Here is an 18,498-nt window from a genome sequence, read left to right as displayed (position 1 = left end):
TTTGTTTATTTTTTATTTTATTAATGTTATATGATGGGTGATTAATATAATTATTTCTGCCCCATTTTAACCCTTTTCTTCAGTTTTAGGATACATAGAGTGTGAGGATTAAACTATAAACATTTTATTCAGTTTTTATTTTAATTTTTTTTTCGGTTTCATGTTTAATTTTTTATTTTAGCAATATGTTACATAATGGGGGATTTATAGAATTATTTCTCTCTTCACTTAAGTGGATGGCTATTATTCATTAAAGAGGTTTTCCTATAAACAGCATCTGTATCTTATCCACAGCGCAGTTAATAAATGTTGGATCATTGGGAGACTACCGGGTGAGACCCAAGTTTCTTGAAGTCTCTTCTGCTTGAAAGTCTCGGCAGGAGATATTGGGTCCCCCATTCCTCTGAACTGTGGAAGTCCCAGCGATCATACATTTATTATTTATTGGGCGGATAGGTGATATATATTATTTATTAAACAATCATATTAAAGAGGTTGTCCACTACTTTTACATTGATGGCCTATTCTTAGGATAGGTCTTCAATGTCAGATCAACCAAGGTCTGACACCCCGCACCCCCACCGATCAGCTGTTCCCAGTTCCGGTGGGGGCAGCAGGCTAGAATTTCTGGATGCCTGCTGCCGCCACCGGGACCGTCAGCAGTTGATTGGCGGGGATGCAGGGTTTTGGACCCCGGCCTATCAGATATTGATGACCTATCCTAAGGATAGGCCATCAATGGAAAAGTAGTAGACCACCCCTTTAACTTCTTGACACATCCAAATCAGGAGCTGAGCCCAGTCCTTACATTGCAGATGCTGGCTGTGTTACACAGCCAGCATCTGCATTTGAGTTGCTTCCATAGCTAACTCCAGTCTCTGCTGTTCAACCATTTAGGTGCTGCAAATCAATCACTGACCGTGGCATTTAAATGATCCAGTTGCCAGTACATTCGCGAACCGGCGCCATTCTGCCCCCTATGTCACAGATACCAGGTGCCAATGGCGGTCAGGAATCTGCTGAAGGCTCCCATTGCTGACATCTTGGACCTTCAAAGAAGTCCAGCAATTTTAATATGTACTGCAATAAAGTATTACAGAATATAGTACAAATGATCAAACGATTGAAAGTTCAAGGTATCTAAGCCCAAGTCAGAATCCAAGCCCAGTCCTTACACTGCAGATGCCGGCTGTGTTACACAGCCAGCACCTGCCTCTAAGAGTTGCAACCAGAGCTAACTCCAATCTCTGCTGTTTAACCATTTAGATGCTGCGATCAATCACTGTCAGCGGCATTTAAATGGTTCAGTTGCCGGTGCACTCATGAACGAGCACATAACTGCCCCCGATGTTGTGGCTATGTGGTACCAATGAGGGTGTTTCTGAATGCCCCTATTACTAACATCTTGGATCTTCAAAAAAGCCCTTCAAAATTTTAATCTATACTGCAATAAAGTATTACAGAATAACGTGAAAATTAATATTTTACAAAAATATTGAAAAATATAAGAACTTAAATCACCCACTTTTTCCCCAATTCAAAAATAAATGTAAAAAAGTAAATATTTTCATTTTTATACGTTTTGTATTATAAATATATAAAAATTAACCAAAACGGTAAACTGTATAAAAGCAATGGAAACTCCAGAATTGATGTCAAAATATCATAGGGACCCCAAAATGGTAGCAATAAAATCTATTGCGCAGACAAGTCACCAAATGGCTCCGCTTGATGGAAAAATATAGTTGCATTTCCCTATTTCTCGAATGTGCCTTAATTGTAATTTCACAAGGTTACAGTACATAATAGAGACAGTCTGCACCTTCCATGGAATTTAGGAACGGCAGCCTGAAATGTGGGGTTAAAAGTTGACAGCAATAGAAAAAGGGAATCTATTAAGTCCAGAAAGATATAAGGGTAATCTGCAGGTAAATAACGTTTAAATCCTGTGTAGCCAGCTTACTTTAGTACAGGGAAAAGCAGAAAATGTATTCTCCCTGCAGCCGCTCATGTCCAGTCATGGGGGTGGTGCAGGGAGTTGTAACAGTCACTGATTACTACACATCTGTGTGGGATGATGTAGTGAATCCTGCTGTGAGCAGGGGGTTGGACCAGATGACCCTGGAGGTCCCTTCCATCTCTAACATTCTATGAGTGCGCTGTAATCACTTCCCAGCGCTTTGATTGGCAGCCTGCTCTGTAGCGTATATACAGAGCAGGTTGTCAATCAATATGACGGGGAGTGACACACGTTTACTACTCCCTGCACCGGCCCAATGACTAGACGCAAGCGGCTGCAGGGAGAACACAATTTATTTTTCTCCCTGTAGCCTCTTCGCCAATTAGAATGATTTACCTATAGATTGCATTGATATCTGCAGGTAAATAGTGTTTCTGGAAATGTATGGTTCCCTTAAATCCCAGGGTTGAGATGTGTCATGCTTTGATCCAGCTGGACCATTATTACCAGTGTAGTGGAAGTAATGATTAATTTTTCTCCTTTTTTTTCCCATTTGAAAGTGTTAAATTTAGGGAATTGGTTGCTGAAATGCTTGCTACACCCTAGTGTAAAATCCAAAAACAATAACCCATGGTAAAGTTAGAGCTCTCAAAACACCAATGTGAAATAAAAACTGAAACTGCACAAAATGCTGGACCAAAGTAATTACAATAATATATAAATTTTATTAAATATGGGCTAAAAAAGCAGAACACAGTAGACACAAATGTATAGATGGGGGAAACAGCAGGTTCAAGACTGATGGAAGACATAGTTGAAATTGTAGAGCAGGAGTCCCCAACCTGTTTCTCGGGAGCCTCATGTGGCTCGCGGGCCCATGATCTGTGGCTTGTGGCTGTCTTCAAGTTTGGTGCATTTGCACCAGGTCTAGCAAACGTCTCAAGAGCAGGTCTAAAGATAGTGAGGTTTGTGAGTAGCCCCACACAGAAGGGCAGATCTGAATGGGGGTAAGATTGGGAGCCCTGAATCACTACCTCGGTGTGATTTCTGTGGAAATGCTTTGGCTGTCATTATACCGGTAATGGGGGCTCTGGGTGTCAATACTGTGAGGGGGCGTCAGCTGGATGTGGCTCTTGACCCTCTCTCAGAGCTGGATGTGGCTCTTGACCCTCTCTCAGAGCTGAATGTGGCTGGCGACCCTCTCTCAGAGCTTTACGCAGCTCACGACACTCTCTAAGCGGGATGTGACTCACGACCCTCTCTCAGAGCTGGATGTGACTCACGACCCTCTCTCAGAGCTGGATGTGACTCGCGACCCTCTCTCAGAGCTGGATGTGGCTCTTGACCCTCTCTCAGAGCTGAATGTGGCTGGCGACCCTCTCTCAGAGCTGGATGTGGCTCTTGACCCTCTCTCAGAGCTGAATGTGGCTGGCGACCGTCTCTCAGAGCTTTACGCAGCTCACAACCCTCTCTCAGAGCTGGATGTGACTCACGACCCTCTCTCAGAGCTGGATGTCACTGGCGACCGTCTCTCAGAGCTGGATGTCACTCACGACCCTCTCTCAGAGCTGGATGTGACTCGCGACCCTCTCTGAGCTGGATGTGACTCGCGACCCTCTCTCAGAGCTGGATGTTACTTATGACGCTCTATCTGAAATGGATGAGGCTTGCAACCCTCTCTCAGTGCTGGTTGTAGCTTGCAACCATATCTCAGAGCTTTATGGGGCTCATGAGCCTCTCTCAGTGCTGAATGGCTGTCATGACCCTCTCATAGAGGTAGATGTGGCTCGCGACCGTATCTCAGAGCTGGATGTGGCTCGCGACCCTCTCTCAGAGCTGGATGTGGTTCGCGACCCTTTCTTAGATCTGGATATGGCTAACGACTCAGAGCTGGATGTGCCTCGAGACCCTGTCTCAGAGCTTAATGTGGCTCTCATGGTCAGAAAGGTTGTGGACCTCTGGTGTAGAGCAGCGGTGCCGGTCTGGGAGAGGAGTATGGAATTTTTTTTTTATAGGTCCACCTTGGGCCCATTGACAAAATAACCTTTACGGTAGAAGAAAATCCCCTTTAATTGGTGATAGTCTTGTTAGGTTTCTTTTTACTAGAATGAATTTGTAATGAAGCTGTAAATCAGATTATAATGGTGCTTTAATCGCTTTCATTTTAAAGGGGTTGTCTGGTGAAAACAAATTATCACCTATGCATAGAATTGTTGATCGTGGGAGACCAACCGATGAGACCTGCACTGATCGACAAAATGGTGCCCTTTTATCCCCATTACGATGGGGAGGCGGTGCGCATGTGTGACCGGTGCTCCATCCATTCCATATGGTGCTGCGCTTTTCTTTTTCCAGGAGCTGCAACCTCTGTTCATTATTATATCTCCCAGCAATTGTATTAATTTCTAATTACAAAATAAAATATCACGTCTTAAGAAACCAATTACGATTTGCAAAACCTAAAAAGAAAAATGTTTGGGGAATTCCACGCCTGTGATCCTTCCTGCGAGTTTGTGTGCGCAGACTAAACACGGAGAATACAATGATTTCCCAGGTCACAATTTGATTTTTGATTTAATTATGTAATTGAAGCCGGAGAGCGAGCTGGAATCCGTCCAGATTATCCGCTTCAATCTGCGGAAAATACCTGAAAAATCGATACAAAATGACTAAAGCCTCTTTACGACCGCGGCTCCAGGAGCGTCGGAAATAATGACTACTTATTTGTGCTTCACAAGCCATTAATTTGGATAAACAACTCGTATCCCCAAAACGCCAGGCAACGTAAAGTAATGTGGAATCGAGCTCATAAAAGAGGCGCATAAAGTGACGGGCAGCATCTGGCGGATATCTAGTTTAGTTGTGTAAGGAATCTGTAAGTAGGAATAAAGAAATTTAAAAGAAACCTTAACGAAAAAAAAATCAGTTTGCAACCAGCATCGTCAATTCCAGGATGTCGTCCTAGTTTCAGATCTTTAATGCGTAGAAGGTTCTTACGGGAATTCAGCTTGTCGGGAGTTGGTACATCAATGTTTTCTGGGTGAAAGGGGGTAGTAAAATTTTGGGAGATCAAAGTGAATCCTGCTACAATTTTAGTTCTTGCACAATTCACTCAGACTTGCCTTCTATGTCCACTACTCTGGCTCAAGTAATGTTGCCGGGGCATTGCTGGCTATAGGGTCTACAGGATAGGCTGGGCAACATGGTCCCCACGGCGGTGTTGGCAACAGGGTTCCAAGGACCGTGCCAGCCACGGGTTCCTCAGGGTGGTGCCGGGCCAGAGGTTTGTGCCGGTCACCAGGGTCCCCAGGTCGATGTCGGCCACCAGAGTCCCAAGGGCAGTGCCGGCCACCAGGGTCCTCAGGGCGGTGCAGGCCACCAGGGTCCCCAGGGCGGTGACGGCCATAAGGGTCCCCAGGGTAGTTGCTGCCACCAGGGTCCCCAGGGCGGTGCTGCTCACCAGGGTCCCCAGGGCAGTGCTGGCCACCAGGGTCCCCAGGGCGGTGTCTGCCACCAGGGTCCCCAGGGCGGTGTCTGCCACCAGGGTCCCCCGGGCGGTGTCTGCCACCAGGGTCCCCCGGGCGGTGTCTGCCACCAGGGTCCCCAGGGCGGTGCTGGTCACCAGGGTCCCCAGAACGATGTCGGCCACCAGGGTCCCCAGGACGGTGTCGGCCACCAGAGTCCCCAGGGTAGTGCCGGCCACCAGGGTCTTTAGGGCGGTGCGAGCCACTAAGGTCCTTAGAGCGGTGCCGGCCACCAGGGTCCCCAGGGCGGTGCCGGCCACCAGGGTCCCCAGGGCGGTGCCGGCCACCAGGGTCCCCAGGGCGGTGCCGGCCACCAGGGTCCCCAGGGAGGTGCCGGCCACCAGGGTCCCCAGGGCGGTGCCGGCCACCAAGGGTCCCCAGGGCGGTGCCGGCCACCAAGGGTCCCCATGACGGTGCTGGCTATTAGGGTATCCAGGGCGGTGTTGGCCACAGGGTTCTTTGGTCTGTGCCGGCGACAGGATGGGGCGGTGCAACAGTGTCCCCAGGGAAGTGCTGGTAACTGGGTGACCAGGTCGGTGCCGCACCACCAGGGTCCCCAGGGCAGTGTGGGCTACAGAGTCCCCAGGGCAGAGCCAGAAATTTATTATCTTCTTTCAATGACACTCACATATAATTACGCATATATGACTAGCTGTGCCTACCAAAACTGTATATGTGTAACACAAACAATGTCCAGGTAGACCCTTAAAGAGAATCCGTCGCCAGATTATTTTTATTTAAAGGGAACCTGTTAGGTCCAATATGCACCCAGAACCACGATTTTTTTATAAAATCACTGTTTTTCTCAGCAGAAGATTCACGGAAAACAAATAATACTGCTGCCAGTAGTCAAACCACACCCCACTACTAATTGGCAGCTTTCTGCCTATGCAGAGCGTACATAGTAAGCTGCCAATCAGTGGTGGGGGTGGGGCTATACAGCGCTCAGCATGCAGAGAACTGGTTGTTGTGCTGCAGATGAGTTTTTAATCCAACCTTCATAAAGTAGCCCAGTCACTGATACATCACTGGAATCAGGGTCTCCATCTCTACATCATGCTGCTTTCAGCTGGGATAGCAAATATCTGGCGACAGATTCCCTTTAATAAACTGGGCTATATTTCATAATATATACATATAATTTGGTACTTAATGAAATTTTTTTTCCTATAGGTGAACCATTGACCAATGGAGGACTGACTCCTCACAGTCCAGTCAAGCGGAAACTAGACTTGGAGAAGGACTGCGTGTTTGATAAGAGATTGAGATACAGCGTTCGACAGAATGAAAGTAACTGCCGATTCAGGGACATAGTCGTGAGGAAGGAAGATGGCTTCACTCACATCCTGCTGTCCAGCCAGACGTCGGACAACAACTCCCTGACCCCTGACGTAAGGATGAATCCTTTACTATGAGCTAATACTAATGTTTAAAAAGGGTTTTTCCACAAACAGATAAGATTCTGACCTCTGGAACCCCAACAATCCCAAAAGTACCCTTTTTTAACGATGACCATGGAAGGCCAACCATGCCACGGGCCTTTGGATAGGACCACCCTAATCTATTGAAATCCCACTGTATTGTGTAAGTGAAGTTTGTATGTCCCAACATCTGAAAGTTGGGACCCCTTTTATTAATCTTAGGGTGCTAAATTTAGGAAGTTTACTAGAATTATTAATACCACAAACCCACCCCCACCCCTTTTCCAACGTATCGTCTCTCAGTCCTGGTTCAGAGACCTTTACACCAGATCACTTATTTGCCAATATTGCAACCTGGTAAGGTGGATTCTCCAAGCTGTAGGTCTGGGTGAACATCTCGGACGGGAGGCAACAATGCAGTTGTATGGGTCTTGATGGAAGATACGTGCATTGGCGAAAACCGGAGCAGCAGAGTATGCAGGACACCTGAAAACAAGCTAAGCAGATATCACAGATGAAGCAGAGCCATGTATCATACACACACTCACCCATGAACAGTAGCAGCACAGGAAACTGATATCTTCCAGCAGCAAAATGGTTAATAGCAACAATGTAAATGCAGTCTGGTATCTTCCAGCAAGACCATAGTTGACAGCAGTAATGAAATGGTTAACTACAGGAAAGCATTGACATATACACAAACTGGAGATGAGCTTGAAGAGATGTGTTGCCTTGCTTGTAGAAATAAGATGAGCAGATATTATAGATGAATCAGAGTCGGGTGTCTCACACACACACACACACACACACACATACATACATACATACATACATACATACACACACACACACACACACACACACACACACACACACACACACACACGAACAGTAGCAGCACAGGAAACTGATATTCTCCAGCCGTAAAATGGTTAATAGCAACAATATAAATGCAGTCTGGTGTCTTCCAGCAAGACAATAGTTGATGGGAGCGATGAAATGGTTAGCCACAGGAATGCATTGACGTATAGGCAAACGAGACAAGCTTGAAGAGATGTGTTGCTTTGCTTGCAGAAATAAACTAAGCAGATATCACAGATGAATCACAGCCAGGTGTCATACACACACATTCACACATGAACAGTAACAGTACAGGAAACTGGTATTCTCCAGTAGTAAAATGGTTAATAGCAACAATGTAAATGCAGTCTGGTATCTTCCAGCAAGACAATAGTTGACAGCAGCAATGAAATGGATAACTGCAGGAAAGCATTGACATATACACAAACTGGAGACAAGCTTGAGGGGAGATGTGTTGCCTTGCTTGCAGAAATAAGCTGAGCAGACATCACAGATGAATCAGAGTTGGGTGTCATACACTCACACATGAACAGTAGCAGCACAGGAAACTGGTATCCTCCAGTAGTAAAATGGTTAATAGCAACAATGTAAATGCAATCTGGTATCTTCCAGCAAGACAGTAGTTGATTGCAGTAATAAAATGGTTAGCCACGGGAATACATTGACATACATAAACTGGAGACAAGCTTGAAAAGATGTATTGCCTTGCTTGCAGAAATAAGCTGAGCAGATATCACACATGAATTAGAGACGGGTGTGATACACACTCACACATGAACAGTAGCAGCACAGGGAACTGATGTCCTCCAGCAGTAAAATGGTTAATAGGAACAATGTAAATGCAGTCTGATATCTTCCAGCAAGACAATAGTTGACCGCAGCAATTAAATGTTTAACCACAGGAAATCATTGATGTATACACAAATTGGAGACATGCTTGAAGGAATGTTACCTTTGCTTGCAGAAATCAGGTATGAACAGGATTGAGAATAGTTGCAACGAGTTGGTAACTTATGTGATGACAGGTCATTGTGGACAATACCCAAAAAGCAGCATTATGCTTGGAAACAATGCTGATTTGTATCTGAGTAGAAAATGAACGCCAGGTTGGAGCTGAACTCCTGATAGACTTGTAGCAACTGATTGATTACTATGCTGCTTAATTCCCAAACACTTGATCTCTGCCTGTGCTGACTTTACAAGGCCTAGGGTGGTAATGTCAAACGAGTTTGCAGGGCTTCTTGAGAAATCCAGCATGGAGTCACGCCAAAGCAAGGCGGCTATAGGAGAAAGAAGAATGGTCCGGAGCCGGGACAGGTGAGTAACATGTAATGTCTATGGAACAATGCAGTTCATACCTACCAAGGAGGAAGTGGACCAGACCAACCTGAGACGAAACGCCCCCGTACTATGTGTCCTATATCCGCTTTTGGGACAGCCCCTCTCATATCTGACCACATAGCCTCAGTAGAAGAACAATTTCTTTCACTACTTAACATATTGCTTAATGTCTTTTCCCAATCATCAACCACATATTTCTAATAAATAGCTAAAATATAATCTATTTTAGCTTTATTTTGTTTTATGCCAGTTTTAATTATTTTCTAATTGCTCAGAAATTTAAGAAATGAAAACTGGTAATAGCGGGACTGAAATTTGTGTATTCATTATTGTTTTTTATTTCTTTGTCATGCCTTTTTATATAATAATATGATTTAATTTCAGACTTTAAAAATGTAAATCAATAATTTATAGGGAATGTATTACCTATTTTTTGCTAATTAAAATTGTATAATGAAAATGATTTATTTATATTATTATTTATTTTTTATTCTATTTTCTATACATGGTTATGGGGGCAGTCATCTTACCTAAGCTGGACGTATGAATCTGTGGACTGGAATCTGTGGACTCAATGAGAATGTTGTGGTCCAGCAGGGGATCACATCATTCTGTGCACACATCGGCGCACCCGTTACCTGATCGCAGGGCACCAATGGGTTTCCATGAGAGCCAGGGGTCTGCTAAAGACCACCATGCTTGTTATGTCAGGTCAGCTGTGAAAGCTAGCATTTAGCTGGTGTTCATAGGAGATTGTGCTTTTCGCTGTGCATTACAGTGCTGATGCACTGCTGTGTATTATAGCATAAACAATCGGATAATCGCATGTTTAAGTAGGGACTATAAAAACAGTGAAAAGTAAGCAAAATGTTTACAAAAAAATACATAAAAGTTCAAATTGCCCCTCCTTTCCCTCCATTTAAAAATTAAGAAAATACATATGTTTTATATTGCTGTGTTTGTACAAGTCCGATCTATCAAAATATAAAATAAATTAACCTGATCTGCATAACGACAAAAAAAAATCTAAATGTCAAAAGTGCAACAAGACAAAAAAAAAATTAACAGGTGATCAAAATAACGTATTTATCCCAAAATGGTATAGAGAAAAACAAGCTCTGACACAGCTCAATATCCCCAAAATTGAAACATATGGCTCTTGAAAATTGGGGTCATAACCGAAGATATTTTTTTTTTTAATCTTACAAATTTCTAAAATTTATTTCACCACTTAAATAAAATGATACATATTTGGTATGCGTGTGTGTGTAATCGTGCTGAGCTGTGGCAAAAGTCATTATTTCCGTCAATCGAATGCTGTAAATTAACCCCCAAAAAAGGGTTAACGTAAAAATGTATATTGTAATTAGTTTTTTTATTACATTACTTTTAACCCCGTCTTGACGTTTGATGTACTGTATGTCAGAAGTGGAGCGCATACACCCAGGGTTCTGGCTGTGAAATAGATCTGCCTCTACCAGCAGTAATCAGAGACAGCTCCGATCGCTGCTGTTTAGTTACTGGAATGTCGCTGTCAGTCTCTGACACTGGCATTTATGTTGAGCAAACGAAATGGAAATATTCCACAGCTTATCACCCTATGTGGTAGCCAGGAGCCTACTGGGGACCCCCATCACCACCTTCTGTGTACTCATATGAAGCCCAGCTGTGGGCTGGGCTTCATTATAGGTTGTAATGTCTTCCATATACTGCAATATAGTATATATCACCGCTTCAAGGTCCCCAATGGAAGTAAAACAAAAAATGGAAAAAAAACAATTTGAATCACATCATTTTTTTTAAACCATGAAGCATATCTGTTCATAAAAGTTCCAATTATTAAAAATTCTGGATTAATTAACCCATTTGGCAAACGCCGTCCAGAGAAAAAATTGACATGCCTTTTTTTTTTTTTTTTTTTCTACACCTCCCCCCAAAAAAAGTCATGCAACAAAAAGCGTACAAACCATCGTATGTACACCCAAATTATATCAATAAAACCGCCACCCAAAATATAAACCTTCTTTCAGGTCCATCAATAGAAATATATTAAATTACGAAACTCAAAAAATTACAACACAAACTAAAGGTAAGTTTTATTTTCTTTTAAGAACAAAATATAAAAATAATATTTTTTTTTTATCACTATAATTGCACTAACCTAAAGAATTGTTGCCGTAAAAGCAAAGCCCAAAAACACGAGGTGGGAAATGGGGTTTTTTTTCCACAATATTATATGGTAAAATGGATGATCAGCCCTAAAAAAAAAAAAAAAAAAAAACAAGGTAGGCCTCATATGGCTATGTTAACAGAGAAATTAAAATGTTGTAGGTCCATTACCAAAAATATCAAAAAAAATACAGATCTCAAAAAATTGCAACACAAACTAAATTTATTTTTTTTATAAGTTTTGATTTTCTTGTAACCACTAAAGTATATATCTGTAGATCTAATATATAAAGTTGAGTGTATGTATGTGTGTGTGTGTGTCCCCGCTAAAGGAATCTGCACAGTCGCATTTACAATCACGGAATTTTGCACAGATGCCTCATGTGACTCAGGGAACGTCATAGACTATGTTTTGACAGGAAAATTTAACCTCGCGCTTTACAGTTACTCTCCCAAACACCGGTCTCCATTAAAGTCAATGCAGATAGGAGCAACAGCTTATTAATAGCAGCTGTGAGTGGTTGCTATAGGAACAAAATAAATTGTTAGTATAAGAAGCTTACGTGTGAGGTAATAAGATGTCAGTGGGGAGACGGATAGAAAGACAGAGACAGACATAAGCACAGACAGAGAAAGAGGCAAACAGGGAGAGAAAGAGAGCGAGTCAAAGAGACAGACAGAGGAAGGCAGACAGGGAAAGAGATACAGAGGGGGAAAAGAGACAGCGGGAGAGAGTGACAAGACAGACTGGAGAGAGACGAGGCAGACTTGGGATAGAGAAGAGACAGACTGGGGGGGAGAGAAGAGACAGACTGGGGGGGAGAGAAGAGACAGACTGGGGAGACAGAAGAGACAGACTGGGGGGGAGAGACACGAGACAGACTGGGGAGGAAAAGGAGACAGACTGGGGAGGAAAAGGAGACAGACTGGGGAGGAAAAGGAGACAGACTGGGGAGGAAAAGGAGACAGACTGGGGAGGAAAAGGAGACAGACTGGGGAGGAAAAGGAGACAGACTGGGGAGGAAAAGGAGACAGACTGGGGAGGAAAAGGAGACAGACTGGGGAGGAAAAGGAGACAGACTGGGGAGGAAAAGGAGACAGACTGGGGAGGAAAAGGAGACAGACTGGGGAGGAAAAGGAGACAGACTGGGGAGGAAAAGGAGACAGACTGGGGAGGAAAAGGAGACAGACTGGGGAGGAAAAGGAGACAGACTGGGGAGGAAAAGGAGACAGACTGGGGAGGAAAAGGAGACAGACTGGGGGGGGAAGGAGACAGACTGGGGAGGAAAAGGAGACAGACTGGGGGGGAAAGGAGACAGACTGGGGAGGAAAAGGAGACAGACTGGGGGGGTAAGGAGACAGACTGGGGGGGTAAGGAGACAGACTGGGGGGGGGGGGAGGAGACAGACTGGGGAGGAAAAGGAGACAGACTAGAGGGGGAGACAGACTGAGGGCGAAAAGGAGACATACAGACACAGAGATGAATGACTGATATAGAGACACAGAGAGATAGACACAAACAGACAGACAGACATGGATAGAGCCTGACACACAAACAGACATTGAAAGAGACAGACACACAGAGACAGACAGAAAGAGACAGTTACTATCCCAGGCAACGCCCGGGTACAATTACGGCTATAGGTCTATACAGTTATATGAAAAAGTTTGGGCACCCCTATTAATGTTAACCTTTTTTCTTTATAACAATTTTGGTTTTTGCAACAGCTATTTCAGTTTCATATATCTAATAACTGATGGACTGAGTAATATTTCTGGATTGAAATGAGGTTTATTGTACTAACAGAAAATGTGCAATCCGCATTTAAACAAAATTTGACCGGTGCAAAAGTATGGGCACCCTTATCAATTTCTTGATTTGAACAATCCTAACTACTTTTTACTTACTAAAGCACTAAATTGGTTTTGTAACCTCATTGAGCTTTGAACTTCATAGGCCGGTGTATCCAATCATGAGAAAAGGTATTTAAGGTGGCCACTTGCAAGTTGTTCTCCTATTTGAATATCCTATGAAGAGTGGCTGGCATCATGGACTCCTCAAAACAACTCTCAAATGATCTGAAAACAAAGATTATTCAACATAGTTGTTCAGGGGAAGGATACAAAAAGTTGTCTCAGAGATTTAAATTGTCAGTTTCCACTGTGAGGAACATAGTAAGGAAATGGAAGAACACAGGTACAGTTCTTGTTAAGCCCAGAAGTGGCAGGCCAAGAAAAATATCAGAAAGGCAGAGAAGAAGAATGATGAGAACAGTCAAGGACAATCCACAGACCACCTCCAAAGACCTGCAGCATCATCTTGCTGCAGATGGTGTCAATGTGCATCGGTCAACAATACAACGCACGTTGCACAAGGAGAAGCTGTATGGGAGAGTGATGCGAAAGAAGCCGTTTCTGCAAGCACGCCACAAACTGAGTCGCCTGAGGTATACAAAAGCACATTTGGACAAGCCAGTTACATTTTGGAAGAAGGTCCTGTGGACTGATGAAACAAAGATTGAGTTGTTTGGTTATACAAAAAGGCGTTATGCATGGAGGCAAAAATCACGGCATTCCAAGAAAAGCACTTGCTACCTACAGTAAAATTTGGTGGAGGTTCCATCATGCTTTGGGGCTGTGTGGCCAATGCCGGCACCGGGAATCTTGTTAAAGGTGAGGGTCGCATGGATTCAACTCAGTATCAGCAGATTCTTGACAATAATGTGCAAGAATCAGTGACGAAGTTGAAGTTACGCAGGGGATGGATATTTCAGCAAGACAATGATCCAAAACACCGCTCCAAATCTACTAAGGCATTCACGCAGAGGAACAATTACAATGTTCTGGAATGGCCATCCCAGTCCCCAGACCTGAATATCATTGAACATCTGTGGGATGATGTGAAGCGGCTGTCCATGCTCGGCGACCATCAAACTTAACTGAACTGGAATTGTTTTGTAAACAGGAATGGTCAAATCTACCTTCACCCAGGATCCAGGAACTCATTAAAAGCTACAGGAAGCGACTAGAGGCTGTGATTTTTGCAAAAGGAGGATCTACAAAATATTAATGTCACTTTTATGTTGAGGTGCCCATACTTTTGCATCGGTCAAATTTTGTTTAAATGCGGATTGCACATTTTCTGTTTGTACAATAAACCTCATTTCAATCCAGAAATATTACTCAGTCCATCAGTTATTAGATATATTAAACTGAAATAGCAAAAACCCAAATTGTTATAAAGAAAAAAGGTTAACATTAATAGGGGTGCCCAAACCTTTTCAGATGACTGTATATACCTATCCAAGTTTATAGCCGTAATTGTACTAACTTAAGAATTTGTTGCTGTATAGACAGCCAAAAGCAATGTGGGAAATGTTTTTCACAATATTATATGGTAAAATGGATGATCAACCCTAAAAAAACAAAACAAGGCCTCATATAGCTATATCAGCGGAAATATAAAAAAGTTGTAGGTCTTCAAAGAAGTGTAAAAACAAGCCCACTGTATTTTCCAGACCAGGGTTTTTATGCAGAGAGGTCTGAGGAAGGTCAAAACAAAAAAATACATGATCGCCATATAAATTGTGTGGAAATAATGTAGGTTTCAGTCAATACTGGAAGATCCCAAGATCAGGGTGTTGTCCATTATTATTCAAGGTCCCCTGCTCAGGAGCCCACTCTATTTGCCAGGACAGGGCATCTCCACAGAGAGGACTGAGGAAAGCCAAAAAATACATGATCACCCTATAAATTTTGTAGAAAAAGTGCGGGCTTCAGCGTGTACCGGCAGATCCTGAGATCAGGGTGTTGGACCCCCGTGAGGATCCATTGTTCTCACTGATGATAGTTCATATTCAGTGAAGCTCTTAAGAAACATGGGTTGTTCTGATGTTTGGTTTTCCATGGACTGTCCCTTTAATACAAGAATAATTAGCTGCATCTGTATGCCTTGGTACAAATAATCGTGTAAGGAGGACATTTATCTCTAGGAATGCAAATGATGACGTTCTCCAATGTCTTAGTGTTGTCTTTGAGAACACCGTTCTTTCTTGGTAATGCACTGTATAGACATGTTCGAACCCGGAATAGTTACCAGCCACAGGGGCCTACACAATCCCCGGGGGCCTGGTAATAATAGTGCACAGTACCTCTGGGTTTAAAGGGATAGGCACACCTGGGATCGTGACCGGCTGAATGAAATGGGGGGAACTGATCTAAATATATGAAAGCTCTCTTTAAAAGGTTTCCATGACAACTAGAACTCTTGGGATTCTTCACGATCCTTAACAACCACTGTCGTGATCACACAAGGAACGTGGTATTTGTAAAGCAGCCTGTCAGCGGCTTCTCTTTTTTATTCCTCTGTAAATGTAATTATTGTGTCACCATCATGGCAGAAGTAAGACAATCTGATCGTAGTTTTTGGATTATTACTGGCTTTAAGTAGAGTATTGAAGGGATTATCCAGAACAATATATTTATGGCCAATCTTATCAGTATCCCTCCCGAACTGATCAGCCGTGAACCACCGCCTGAAGAACACCGCCGCTCCCTACTCCGTGTAGTGGCCATAATCTGTACTGCAGCCCAAGTCCTTTTGAAGTGCATGGGATCAATCTGATCCTATCCTAGTCTTTAGGTTTATCATACACCTTCGAACCAAATATATGCCATATAGGCAGCTCATAAGGGCTCAAGAAGATGAGAAATGGGACTTGAGCTCCCTGACGGTCTATACAGGGTGGCTAGAAGTAATAGGATCAAAAATCTGCTAAAAAGGGGAACATTTTATCTAGTGTATAGGCCCTTCGTACTCCTATATATGAAAAATATTGGGCAAATATATCCACATAGATTGCAAAGAAATCACCAACAGTTGCCATGGGTTGGGTGTCTACTATCTTTCACAAAAAAACGTCTGCAGTGGATGAGTCTATGTATTTAACATCACCAGTCTATTCTTCTTATGGGTCCTTATTTTTAGGGGATTCCAGTCTTGAGGTGAATGTTATAATCTTCAATTTATGTCCTCCATACAGATTATGAAAGAGGTGCGACGGGCATTGTGCAATGCTTCTTCTGATGATAGCAAGCTCCTGCTGCTCAGCGCTGTCGGGAGTGTTTTCTGCAGCGGTCTGGATTATTCCTACCTTATCGGGAAGTTATCTACGGACAGAAGAAAGGAAAGTTCAAGAATTGCAGAAGCTATAAGGTATTCAAGTCATCTGTTTTGTCCTCAAGGTGCCTGAACGCCGTTGGGAATGAGTGGTCGTCTGACGGCTCTCTCTCTTGACTTGTACAAACGCATGCTAAGTTTGGACCTCAAGGTGCCTATACACCGTAGAGATCGAGCGTTCGTCTGACAGCTATCTCTCTAAGTTTAGAAGAGCATGCCTGTGTGTTTAATCTAGAGGGTGGAGAACCTCAGGAAGGATTGGGCATAGCGATTCAACATGCTCAATCCTTCTCTCCACTGACGACATCTGGTTGTTATGGTTGAGCCATGTATTGAGTTGTAATTTGAGCCCTCTTTATGTTTTCTCAGGGATTTTGTAACTGCGTTTATCCAGTTCAAAAAACCAATTGTGGTGGCCATCAATGGTCCAGCTCTTGGCCTTGGGGCATCCATCTTGCCTCTCTGTGATATAGTATGGGCAAGTGAAAAAGCTTGGTTCCAGACGCCATATGCTACCATCCGCCTGACTCCTGCCGGTTGCTCCTCATACACTTTTCCTCAGATACTTGGTGTTGCTCTGGTGAGTCCAATAACGTGGAAGAATTTAGATTTTTTTTTTTCCGAAAATAATAATGACCAACTTCTAGGCTTGACGACCAAGAGGATCATTTATTGGAAATCCATATTTTTATGTCTTATTTTGACATGTTGCATGTTTATTGTTAAAGGGTAATAAAAAAAACTCTTTTGTTCATCAGGCAAATGAGATGCTGTTTTGTGGAAGGAAACTCACCGCACAAGAGGCATGTAGCCGAGGGCTGGTGTCCCAGGTCTTCTGGCCTACAACATTCAGTCAGGAGGTCATGCTACGAGTAAAAGAAATGGCTGCCTGCAGTGCTGTGGTAAGACAGCTATTTTTTCTTCTGGTTATTTCCGACTATTCTGAAGTTGCCCACAGACATTAGGTGAAAGTTGGCCAAACCCACCGACTGTAGAAGGACCAAATGACTATCTTGTGTGTGGGAGTTTTCCAACTCCTCCGACTCTGCAGAAAGAAGGAGGAAAGTGAGGAAACTTTGGGGCTGATTCATCAATACTGGCATAGGTGACCATAGGTGATGATTGTTGGTCCTATGTTACTGCATATTGAAACTTTGGGGCTGATTCACCAAAAACGGCGTAGATGACCATAGGTAACAGCTTTTGGTACTACTATGTTGCTGTATACATCTTTCTTCATCTTTCTTCACCATGTTTCCCCAAAAATAAGACAGGGTCTTATAATATTTTTTGCTCCAAAAGCTGGACTAGGGCTTATTTTCAGGGGCTGTCTTAATTTTTTTCCCCATAAACAATCCACATTTATTCATGAACAAAAAAATATAGTAATCTCACATTCTGGAACATCAACATAACTCTCCAAACCCTGTGTGTAACACATGGGTGTCTGCCTATTTGTCTGTCCTCTATCTATCTATCTACGCACGCAGACCAGCCTGTCTCCTCTTCAGCTTTAGACTCCTGCAATTCAGACACCTTTGGTGACAACCTAGTCACATGACCGTGATGTTATAAAGGTCCTTAAGCAGTGTTATCAGGATATAAGCACTAGGACCCCTTGGAGAATGAACGCATACCAGCCTGCCTCATATTCACTTCCTTTAGATTCCTGCAATTAAGAGCCCTTTTGGTGACAACCTAGTCACATGACGTGATGTTACAAAGGTCCTTAAGCAGTCTTAAAATCATGATTATAAATGCTGTGGCCCCTAGGAAAATTGGGTCCCTATGAAATTGCCCAGTTTGTTCTCCCTTCACCCTAATATCAGTCCTGTATACCAGCCTGCCTCCTGTTCACTTATTTTAGACTCCTGCAATTAAGAGACCTTTGGTCACATAACTGTGAAGTAATCAAAGGTCCTTAAACTTAACCTCGGAATACAACTGCTGGGGTCCATAAGAGAGTGGGGGCCCAGAAAAATTGGGCAGTTTGACTCCCCCTAGTCCCAGCCCCAACTGGAACTAGGGCTTATATTTCAAACA

The 18,498-nt window shown here is 43.3% G+C and overlaps 1 protein-coding gene across 2 annotated transcripts in view; it reads left to right on the top strand.

Moving 5' to 3' along the window:
- CDYL2 (chromodomain Y like 2) overlaps window positions 1–18,498 on the top strand; it is a 99,793-nt gene that overhangs the window by 69,463 nt on the left and 11,832 nt on the right. For both annotated transcript variants that reach the window (XM_075325853.1, XM_075325851.1), the window contains exons 3-6: window positions 6,658–6,875; window positions 16,319–16,491; window positions 16,825–17,035; window positions 17,214–17,357. In XM_075325853.1, coding sequence (XP_075181968.1) covers window positions 6,658–6,875; window positions 16,319–16,491; window positions 16,825–17,035; window positions 17,214–17,357 — 746 coding nt within the window. The remainder of the gene's footprint in view (window positions 1–6,657; window positions 6,876–16,318; window positions 16,492–16,824; window positions 17,036–17,213; window positions 17,358–18,498) is intronic.

This window comes from Anomaloglossus baeobatrachus, chromosome 10, assembly GCF_048569485.1.
Source record: "Anomaloglossus baeobatrachus isolate aAnoBae1 chromosome 10, aAnoBae1.hap1, whole genome shotgun sequence".
NCBI classification, from domain to species: Eukaryota; Metazoa; Chordata; class Amphibia; order Anura; family Aromobatidae; genus Anomaloglossus; species Anomaloglossus baeobatrachus.
The sequence above is the reverse complement of the archived record's forward strand: the minus strand, read 5'-3'. Positions and strand labels throughout refer to the sequence as shown.